Source organism: Cherax quadricarinatus, chromosome 7, assembly GCF_038502225.1.
Source record: "Cherax quadricarinatus isolate ZL_2023a chromosome 7, ASM3850222v1, whole genome shotgun sequence".
NCBI classification, from domain to species: domain Eukaryota; kingdom Metazoa; phylum Arthropoda; class Malacostraca; order Decapoda; family Parastacidae; genus Cherax; species Cherax quadricarinatus.
In genome coordinates, this window is record NC_091298.1 from 64552576 (window position 1) to 64564062 (window position 11487).

At 43.1% G+C, this 11487-nt stretch overlaps 1 protein-coding gene across 1 annotated transcript; it reads left to right on the plus strand.

Annotated features, from left to right (window-relative positions):
- Positions 1-3968: 3968 nt before the first annotated feature.
- LOC128686718 (probable glutamate receptor) lies at positions 3969-11137 on the plus strand. The gene is made up of 11 exons (XM_053773745.2): positions 3969-4912; positions 5071-5228; positions 6312-6405; positions 6635-6787; positions 7040-7187; positions 7568-7719; positions 7831-7982; positions 8380-8689; positions 8934-9092; positions 10256-10405; positions 10790-11137. The coding sequence occupies exons 1-11, from the start codon at positions 4352-4354 to the stop codon at positions 10961-10963; spliced, it is 2211 nt and encodes a 736-aa protein (XP_053629720.2). The 5' UTR covers positions 3969-4351; the 3' UTR covers positions 10964-11137.
- The last annotated feature ends 350 nt before the right edge of the window (positions 11138-11487 follow it).

The window sequence follows — 11487 nt, forward strand, 5'->3', positions numbered from 1 at the left end:
CAACTTTGCAAGCTCCTGATGTGTTGATTGCAACACGAAAGGCCTAGAGCTATCATTCTATCCTACCCATCGTTGTTTTGCATCCTTTATCGCTTGGTTTGCGATATTTGCATTATATATATATATATATATATATATATATATATATATATATATATATATATATATATATATATATATATATATATATATATATACAAGTTAAAATACAGGGCCAAGAGCTAAGAATTGATTTCTATACAAATGAATTTTTCAAGGGGGTGAAGGGGAAAGCCAGTAGATTTCCAGCTGTGGGTCATCATACGTCTAAGACCCGGATCAGGAAACACTCGTCCAGTTCCCTGACCAATCTTACCTAATAATCTAACCTGAGACTCGACCACAGTAACCACATATAAGTGAATACACCCTGACTGGTGGTTGGTAGACCGTCATGAAACATGTATTCTGACCTACTAAACTATTAATCTGTGTTAACCGAAGTGGCCTCGTGCATATGTAACTTTCCCGTCGTAAGTAAACAGTCTGTGTGGCTTTAATGAGGTAGCTGAGACACCACAGCAAGTGTCAGGGGCCCAAGACTGTTCAACTGCCTCCCACCATACATAAGGGGGATTACCAATAGACCCCTGGCTGTCTTCAAGAAGGCACTGGACAGGCACCTAGTCAGTACCTGACCAACGAGACTGTAGTTCGTACGTTTATTTACGTGCAGCCAGCAGTGACAGCATGGTTGATCAGACCCTGATCCACTACGAGGCCTGATCACGGACCTGGCCACGGGAACATTGACTCCCGAACCCCCTCCAGGTATAATTAAGTATATTTAGGTACAGGCACACGTAAACATAGTTGCACAGATTATCATACATAGTGTTAGCTGACACATTTCGCCAAGCCACCCAGTAGTAACAGCAGTAACAGCCTGGTTGATCAGGCTTTGATCCACCGGGAGGCCTGGTCATGGACCGGGCCGCGGGGGCGTTGATCCCCGGAATAACCTCCAGGTAACCTCCAGGTAACCCATCGTGGAGCTGAATATGCCACCCACTACCTGGCTTGTGTCCATGCATCTAGATCCTCTCCCAGGGTTTAACCCAGGTTCTTTGTGATTCAAAGTCACTGCCACAGAGCCATCCTCCCTCCCCCGGGCGGATGGGATACCACCCTGAAGGTGATTTAGTCAGGTCAACAATGAGATGATAAACATTGACAGAGGTCGAGATGAGAGTCATTTACAGAGGTTGACCCTCGAGATGAGAGTCATTTACAAAGGTCGACCCTCGAGATGAGAGTCATTTACAAAGGTCGACCCTCGAGATGAGTCATTTACAGAGGCCGACCCTCGAGACGAGTTATTTACAAAGGTCAAGACGAGAGTCATTTACAGAGGTCGACCTTCAGATAAAACACATTTAAAACACATTTCAAAGACTAATCCCGAAACTTAGGAAAAAACACCACGAAGACTTTTAAAAAGTTACAAAGCAATTAATGCATAATTAAGAAACCCGGATTAAGTCTGCATTACGTAAAAAGTTTTTTTTTCGAAAGGCGCCTCGATGCAGGTAAAGAGCTCCTGATGCAAGTAATTTAAGTGTTCTTCCCTCCTGGATCAAATTTAATGGCCTTCCATTTTCCTACCATAATTATGCTTACATATATATATATATATATATATATATATATATATATATATATATATATATATATATATATATATATATATATATATATATATCATTCACACTCACTGTCTTTGCAGAGGGGCACAGATGCGACAGTTTAGATGTCACTATAAGTCTCTAAACACCAAATATCCCCGACCTTTCCTTTTTAAAGTGCAGACATTGTGCATCCCACCTCCAGGACTCAAGTCCGGCCAACCGGTCTCCTTGAATTCCTCCACAAAATATTACCCTCCGATAATAGACAAGAATAGACAAATGTAGATGTGGAAAATTGTATTTATGTGAATGTAACTCATTATGTAAATAACAGTAAATGAACAAAGATAATTATTATTTATCAGTTAGACAAGTAGGAATTTGGGACACCTAGGTCGCAAAAAATGTCCCCCTTCGATACCTACCACTGTCATATCAACAAGTTGCTCTGGACCTATTAATCATAAATGAAATATACATCACCAGGAATACTGGTAAATAAATAAATTTGTGGACTGTATATTAAATTAAAAAATTATTATATATAAATACACATTTATATAACAGAAGGAGAATATATTAAAATCACTCACCAATTTGACTGGAGATCAAGTTGTATCATACTCAGAAAACCTCACTAAATTTATGAAAATACTGGCCAGAATTATAACATAAATCTAAATAGCTTATCTGAGGTTCCTGGAGCTGTCTTGTCCAGTCGCCTGATATCTCAAGTTATGCAGGAATGCACATCCAACAATTTCGCCTCCTATTTGAGAGGTGTCAGCCCAATTTTTACCTCTAGAGCACGAAAAATTCTTCCCATTATTAATGTCTATTACTTAATTCAAAAACAAACAATAGTGACTGTCCTTCTGCGCAAGCGCAGCTTCCCGTTTTCAACTACATAAATTTTAAATACAGTGTGGCCATCTATTTACATATAACTACTGTATTTCTGGAAAATATATACAGTATTTTCCACAGTAGACAAGAATAGAGTAATGATAGTAAATGACAAGTGGGACATTGTTAATGGTCAGTAAAACACAGCAAAACAAGTATAAAACAGATAAAACTTGTGTAAAACATAGGTATGATACGTGTGAATTACGAGAAAAACACAGGCAGAAAAAAATATGGGTGCAAGACAGGTGATAGAGTCAGGTAGGAGGAAGGTAAGAGTGACGGGAGTAACCCAGGGGTGGCACCTGCCCCCCTCATCACTCCTCTCACCTGCGCGGTAAGTTCACCTGTGAGGGGCCTTGTCTTAGGGACTATTTGAAGCGTCGCAGGTGACTTCTTGGAGTAGTGGTCGCCCGTAGCGCAGGTAAACCTGAGATTCACGTAGCTACCTGTAGTTGTGGTGGTGGTAGTAGCAGTGGTGGTGGTAGTAGCAGTGGTCGTGGTAGTAACAGAGGTCGTGGTAGTAGCAGTGGTCGTGGTAGTAACAGAGGTCGTGGTAGTAGCAGTGGTCGTGGTAGTAACAGAGGTCGTGGTAGTAGCAGTGGTCGTGGTAGTAGCAGTGGTCGTGGTAGTAACAGAGGTCGTGGTAGTAGCAGTGGTCGTGGTAGTAACAGAGGTCGTGGTAGTAGCAGTGGTCGTGGTAGTAACAGAGGTCGTGGTAGTAGCAGTGGTCGTGGTAGTAACAGAGGTCGTGGTAGTAGCAGTGGTCGTGGTAGTAACAGAGGTCGTGGTAGTAGCAGTGGTCGTGGTAGTAACAGAGGTCGTGGTAGTAGCAGTGGTCGTGGTAGTAACAGAGGTCGTGGTAGTAGCAGTGGTCGTGGTAGTAACAGAGGTCGTGGTAGTAGCAGTGGTCGTGGTAGTAACAGAGGTCGTGGTAGTAGCAGTGGTCGTGGTAGTAACAGAGGTCGTGGTAGTAGCAGTGGTCGTGGTAGTAACAGAGGTCGTGGTAGTAGCAGTGGTCGTGGTAGTAACAGAGGTCGTGGTAGTAGCAGTGGTCGTGGTAGTAGCAGGGTGGTCGTGGTAGCAGTGGTCGTCGTAGTAGCAGTGGTCGTGGTAGTAGCAGTGGTCGTGGTAGTAGCAGTGGTCGTCGTAGTAGCAGTGGCCGTCGTAGTAGCAGAGGTCGTGGTAGTAGCAGTGGTCGTCGTAGTAGAAGAGGTCGTCGTAGTAGCAGTGGTCGTTGTAGTAGCAGTGATCGTCGTAGTAGCAGTGGTCGTGGTAGTAGCAGGGTGGTCCTGGTAGTAGTGGTTGTCGTAGTAGCAGGGTGGTCGTGGTAACAGTGGTTGTCGACGTAGCAGTGGTCGTGGTTGTAGCAGTAGTGGTAACACCGGTGGTGGTGGTGGTCGTAGTAACAGTTGTGGTGAAAGTCGTGGTAGTAGCTGGTATTAGCGATCGCCGTGGTGGTAGTAGGTAGTAGTAGTAAGTTTATTCAGGTATACACAAATACAGTTACATAGAATTATCATACATAGCAGCATATGTGTAGAGAACCTGGGATAACCCAAAAAAGTCAGAGAGTGACTTAATTCCATTGGGGTCCTTTTGTAGTTGTAGCAGTAATGATAACAGTAATAATGATAACAGTATTCGTTATGGCAGTAGCAATAGAAGTAGCAACAACAATAATAATAATAAGTAAATAACCGAATAAATCACAGGTGCCATCAATGGCAATTTATTCTGTTTTCTGAAAAATCTCGCCAGAAAATTTGTAGCAGCAAATGGAGATCGTTGCATCAGTGGCGGTGTTGATGCTGGTGTCTCCACTCTCTGCAACACGCTGGCAATTTCTCCAGGAAAACCCTCTTACTCCTATCCACGGCGATGATACAGGCTCCTATCCCTATCAGGGTGAGCTGAGGGAAAGTCCAGGGACTCCTGCCGGCGGTGCATCCTACGGTAACCACGTCAATCCTGGGCAGGATGTTCCTTTGGATGAGAGCTACGGCAAGGATGCCAGATGGGCATCCCTTTACCCCGGGGGACAACAGGGGAATCGGTCCAGGTTTAGGGGTACTCCGTTTGCTTCAGAGGTTCCCCCGGGGGCTTTGGATAGGAGTGCAGCTTTTCGAAGCCTTTGGAATGTCCAGCGTGAGAGATCGTCGCTTCCAGTAGCACCAAAGGCGATGTTGGAGGAGGAAGAGACGTCATTCGTGAGGGAGATGTTGGAGGCTGTGTTGGAGAGGGAGATGAAGGGATGCGACCTGGTTTTGATCCACGATGGAGGCAACACTCACCAGCTACTCCACCATCTGCTGCACCTTCTACCCCACCTACGACAGGTAGGCAGAGATACAGGAACAAGAACGAGGGGTTGAATAGAGTGATATTGGTTCATGTGTTTTTCAAGTACATCTTTCTCCACCTCTCCAACACAAGGCGCTGTATAGTCCTTGTGGCTTAGCGCTTCTTTTTGATTATAATAATAATCCAACACAAGGTGGTGGAAATACGGAGGCCAGAAGACCTGATGGGCGTGTTGTGGTCACCGACCTCCTCGTGTGAGGGCGTGGGCGGCTACATCTTCCTCCTCCACAGCTCACAGCCTCTCCTCACATTCCTCAACACAGACGATAACAGCTGGGACTACTACGGAAGGTTAGCAAGAAACCTCACCAGTCACTGGGCTTGTAACCTTAATGTAACCATATTGTTGGGTTGCAGGTGATCTGTTGTGACGGTTCTAGTACCGTTACAACCCTTCAACCCGACAGTAAAGTGGCGGTTCTAGTGCCGTTACACAACCCTTCAACCCAACAATAACAAATGACGGTTCTAGTGCCGTTACACAACCTTCAACCCAACAATAACAAATGACGGTTCTAGTGCCGTTACACAACCTTCAACCCAACAATAACAAATAAGTAAGTAAGTAAGTAAGTTTATTCAGGTATACACAAATACAGTTACATAGAATTATCATACATAGCAGCATATGTGTAGAGAACCTAGGATAACCCAAAAAAGTCAGACAGAGTGAAATATTTCCATTGGGGTCCTTTACTTATTTCCATTGACGGTTCTAGTGCCGTTACACAACCTTCAACCCAACAATAACAATGACGGTTCTAGTGCCGTTACACAACCCTTCAACCCAACAACAAGTGACGGTTCTAGTGCCATTACACAACCCTTCAGCCCAGCAATAACAAGTGACGGTTCTAGTGCCGTTACACAACCCTTCAACCCAACAATAACAAGTGACGGTTCTAGTGCCGTTACACAACCCTTCAACCCAACAATAACAAGTGACGGTTCTAGTGCCGTTACACAACCCCTCAACCCAGCAATAACAATTCTGGCATAATCACTTAAAGCTTTCGGCTGAGAAAGGCTCTTGATCCAAGGAATTGCAAATGTCCTCCAATTCCTTGGATCAAATTTATTAACCATTCCCCAGGCGTTGTATAACCCCCTACAACCTTAGCGTATTTCTCGAATAATAATAATAATAATAATAATAATAATAATAATAATAATAATAATAATAATAATAAATACTAATACTAATAATAATGATATAAATCATAATCCAGAACAATAACAACAACTACAGTAATACAACAACACTGTATATAAATATGACTAAATAACCATTGGGAGATAAATGTAAATCACAAGAATAAATAAAAAAAATTAAGTTCAACAGCAATTTACACACTTAAAAAAAATTAATTTCAGATACTTCATGATTGGCTTGCAACTGGGAGAGCTGGAGGCTGTGAGCGAGTCTCGGAAGGGCAGGAAGACTGAGCACCTTGCTGGGGTAGTTAAGGTAAGCTTTATTACCGTGACTGAGTTCATTGATGCAGCTAAAGTCTTCTACCAGAGTGACTTACGAATGACTGTAAATGTTATGCTGAGTATCAAGGCAAAAAGAGAACCAATTTGCATTCAATCTGGCTAAACCAGTGACTTACACTGTGATATAGTGTGTACCAGGCAACCGGGAACTGTGATCCGCCCAGCTATTACCTCAGTTAACAGATATCTTTTCCTTACAGTCGAGTGTAGAGGGAGAGTGGGAGGTGTACATGAACCAGATATACTGTGGGAGTGGAATCAAGCGCCTCGCTATCTGGAGAAGACACAGGTTCACATCCCAGGTAGAGATCTACCCAGACAAAATCTCCAACCTGCGAGGCTCCACGCTCAAGGTAAGAACATTTACATCGAAGGTAAATAAAGACGTGAGAGTGGAGTAGCACTGCGGGAGGTCTACTGGCTCATGCTAGGTAGCTCCTTCTCTACACCAATCTCTCTCCCTCATATATTTGATGAGTTAAATGTATTATAATTTGAGATAAGTGAAACAGATTTGCGATACCAGTTACTTGATAATGTGGGTTCTGTCCCTGACTCACCAAGGGTCGAGCCACCTGACCGACCAGGTGTGTCTATGTTGTCAGGTGGTGACGTTCGTCTGGGAGCCCAGTATCTTCTATCAGCGGGGCGCTGACGGAGAGGTGACCCACCGCTACGGTATCGACATCCTGGTGATCGAGGCGCTGGCCAGTGCTATGAACTTCACAGTGGAGTACCAGGAGCCTCCCAATGGTAGCATACACACACACATATACACTCTCTCACACATATATACACACACACACATACAAAATATCACACACACACACGCGTCGGTCTGGAATTTTATGACTCTCTGATCGCGGGTTCTATCCCCACCCACGGTATGGTTAACACACATATACACACGCTTAAAGAGCAGATATCATAAGGTCCAAGAAGTCGGTGATGCTAAAGTGGTCTGTGACATAGGGCCAGGAGCTAAGTCTCGAACTCCGCATATACAACTCAATGAATATAAACAAACACGCAGACACAGGAATAAATTATTTTTTATCCAGGTTAGTACAGGTTATACACAGGATTTCTGTTATTATTATTATTATTATTATTAAATATTTTTATTATCACAGGTGAAATGTGGGGTACAGCGACAGGAAATGGCACATATACTGGCCTACGGGGGAGGCTGTACCGAGGAGAGGCTGACATAGGCGTAGCTAACATGTACTTTACCCTAAACCAGCAAGTTGGTATCCAGTTCTCCGCTCGCTACGATACCGAGGTACCACACACACAATAAGAGTATATATGCTTCTCTATACAACATATGTGAATACGTCAATAAGTTCGTCAGACGTGGATATATCCTGGTATTTATTGTTTTGCTTTCCAGTTTAACTGTTTCCTGGTCCGGTCTGAGCCTCCACTGCCTCTCTGGCAGGCTTTATCGTTCCCTTTTAGTCGATGGATGTGGTTGGCTGTGTTCCTGTGTCTGCTAGCATCAGGACCTGTCCTCTATCTTGTAGCTCGTGGCACCGCTGCCTGGTACGTCAGTTGAGAGTTGAGAGCGAGAGAGAGAGGAGGTGCTGTTGAATTATACACAACTTTACTATGCACACTTTGAGAGTCCGTGTTTCGATCTCCGGTACGGGTGGAAATATTGGGCGTGTTTCCTTAAGACACCTACTGTCCCTGATTACTTAGCATCAAGTATGTACCTGGGTGTTAGTCGACTGGTGTGGGTCGCATCCTGGGGGGACAATATTAACCTATGTTGCCCGAAATGTTGAACATAACAAGGGGCTTTCTATACAGTATGTCACTGATGCCAGCTATGGTCTGTATAAGTTATATCATGTACTTGTAGAAATAAAGATTATTATTATTATTATTATTATTATTATTATTATTACATGAGGTCTATACGAAGGCTCGTTTACAGCGGCGAGGACATTCCGGAGCTTCGAACCCTGTCCTCCGGCTTCACTTACTCGTTCGCTACGCTCTTGGGCAAGTCGGCCGTCCGCGACCCCAAGCCGGTCTCCGCCCATCTCCTGGTCCTCTCCCTCTGGCTCTACGGAATGATCGTCACCATCGCCTACTCCACAAACCTCACTGCTTTCCTGCTCGTCAGCAGGAGACCCTACTCCATGGAGACCTTCAAGGAGCTCCATGACTCTGGTCTTCGAGTATTTGGTCTTGGTGACCTGTTCAAACAGGAACTTGCTTCGGCCAGCGATATTTACCTCAAGGTAATAATAATAATAACACTTTGGTCCGTTCTGGTCCAAGTCATAATCCTTAATGCTGGTCCAGGACGGACCGTAACGCTTAACGTTTTCTATCTAATTATTGCAGCTATCATTATTATTATTAGTTTTGTGAAGCATTAAACACGTATGGGTCATTTAGAGCAATACAGGATGAAGGTTCAGTCCCCAATCCGCTCAAACAACCAGACCATCCACCTATCCTCCCCTATTTTCCCACCCTCAGGAGCTCTCCAGGACCTACGAGGGGTACAGCTCCCCAGGGCAGATCTTCCCCAAGGTGCTGGAAGGCCAGGGCGCCCTGCTGGAAAACCACGGCTTCCTGGAGTTCACAGCTGCCACTAGATTCGCTTCCAGGGGACAGTCTCGTGTTCGAATCATGAAGGTCTCTGCTTCTTCTAATTCTACTTATTCATATATATATATATATATATATATATATATATATATATATATATATATATATATATATATATATATATATATATATATATATATATAAAACCTTTGCAGTTTTTGTATTTTTGTGACAACAGAAGAATGACTCTGCGGATAGGCTTCAAACTTGCAACTCTTCTATGTATGTGTGAAACGAAGCTTTTGATTTCGGTAGTACCCATAAAACTATAGTTTCACGATGAGGGTCACAGGAGGGGCAAAACGCGCTAACCCGCTACATCCAAATGCTATTTGCTCCTCTGTTTTGCCCAGTTATAGAAACACGTTTAAACCATTACTCTATATAGGTCAGGTCAGGTCAGGTCAGGTTTGTCAGGATACAGGACAAGTGTTTCCTGACTCGGGTCTTAGATGATGACCCACAGCTGGAGTTTCTGGTCATCTGACCGAGGCCTTCCACTGGCTTACCCCTCCACCACTTTAACAATTAGGGTTGTAAGTTGATGTATAGGTGCACTTCCCAAAGTACACTTCCCAAAGTACACTTCCCAAAGTACACTACCCTAAGTACACTTCCCTAAGTACACCTCCCTAAGTACACCTCCCAAAGTACACCTCCCTAAGTACACCTCCATAAGTACACCTCCCTAAGTACACCTCCCTAAGTACACCTCCCTAAGTACACCTCCCTAAGTTCAGTTCCCTAAGTACACCTCCCTAAGTACACCTCCCTAAGTACACCTCCCTAAGTTCACTTTACCTCAAATAGAGCTTTTGCGATTTCAATTCTTTGTATTAATTCAATTTTCGAACTGGCGACATAGAAAAGAAACTGGCTGCAGAGCTAACTTTTACCGGCACGTTTCGCTCACTGTAGAGCTTTGGCAAGTTATCTTTGAATCTGTGTAGAGCTTAATCAAGTTATCTTTCACTCTATGTAGAGCTTTATCATGTAATATTCAATTCTACGTAGAGCTTATCAACACAGTAAAAAAAAATTCCACATATCGTATCTTGTACAAACACATCTACGATCTTTCAGAGTTTGAAGCCTATCTAAAAGGGTATTATTGCGTTTTGACACCAAATAGAAAAAACAACAGATGTTAACTTCTGAAATGACGTTTTTACTTAATTCTGCGTCTGGAGGAGTGTTTCGCCCCTTACAACATCGCCATGGGTCTGCAGACACACTCGCCACTCAAGAGGAGGCTGGATGTGGTCCTGGGCTGGATCCAGCAAGCTGGTCTTGTTCGACGGTTCTTCCTGGACTCGTTGAGATTAGCCAAGACAACGAAGGTGAGTGAGATTAGTTAAGTTAAGGTGAGTGAGATTAGTTAAGTCAACGGAGGTGAGTGAGATTAGCTAAGCCAACTGAGGTTAGATTAGCCAAGACAACGAAGGTGAGTGAGATTAGTTAAGTCAACGGAGGTGAGTGAGATTAGCTAAGTCAACTGAGGTTAGATTAGCCAAGACAACGAAGGTGTGTGTAGCTACGTCAACTGAGGTGACGGGTAGTCAGTGAGGTTGTTAATTACTACTACCACTACTACTACTACTACTACTACTACTACTACTACTACTACTACTACTACTACTACTACTACACTACTACTACTACTACTACTACTACTACTACTACTAATAATAATAATAATAATAATAATCATGGGTTGGGGGCAGGAGTACCGAGGAGCTAGCGTGGGTGAGGGTGGTGAGGACAGGGTGGAAGGGGGCGTCATCCCCCTCAGCTTGAACCACCTCCAAGGAGCCTTCCTGATCGTCCTGATTGGCAGCTTCGTCGCCACCCTCGTCTTCCTCCTGGAGATGTACCTGATGGGCCGAGGCGTTGTCTGATCGGTCTCACATCGGCTGGAACCCACCACTTGATATCTGATTGGCTGCAGAAATGTCTCGTTTTGTTCCTGATTGGATGGATATTCTGATTATTTGTATAAAAAATATCTTTTTTTTTAATTAGCCAGAGAAATGATCGTCTGATCTCTGTCTGGCTGAAAAAATTGCCTGATTGACCTCACATTGTCTAGAGAAAAAATCTACTTGACTTCTGATTGGCTACAAAATACCTAACTGATCTGTGATTGGCTAGAATAAAAGCAGACTACCCATATTTTTTTAACTATTAATTATGCGATCTGTAAATATCTGTGAATAATAATAATAATAATATAATAATAATAATAATAATAATAGTACTAATAATCATAATAATAATAATAATAATAATAATAATAATAATAATAATAATAATAATAATAATAATAATAATAATAAAAATCATGGTACCATATAAATCATGGTACCATATGTCATGGTACCATATAAGTCAAGGTACCATATGAGTCATGGTACCATATAAG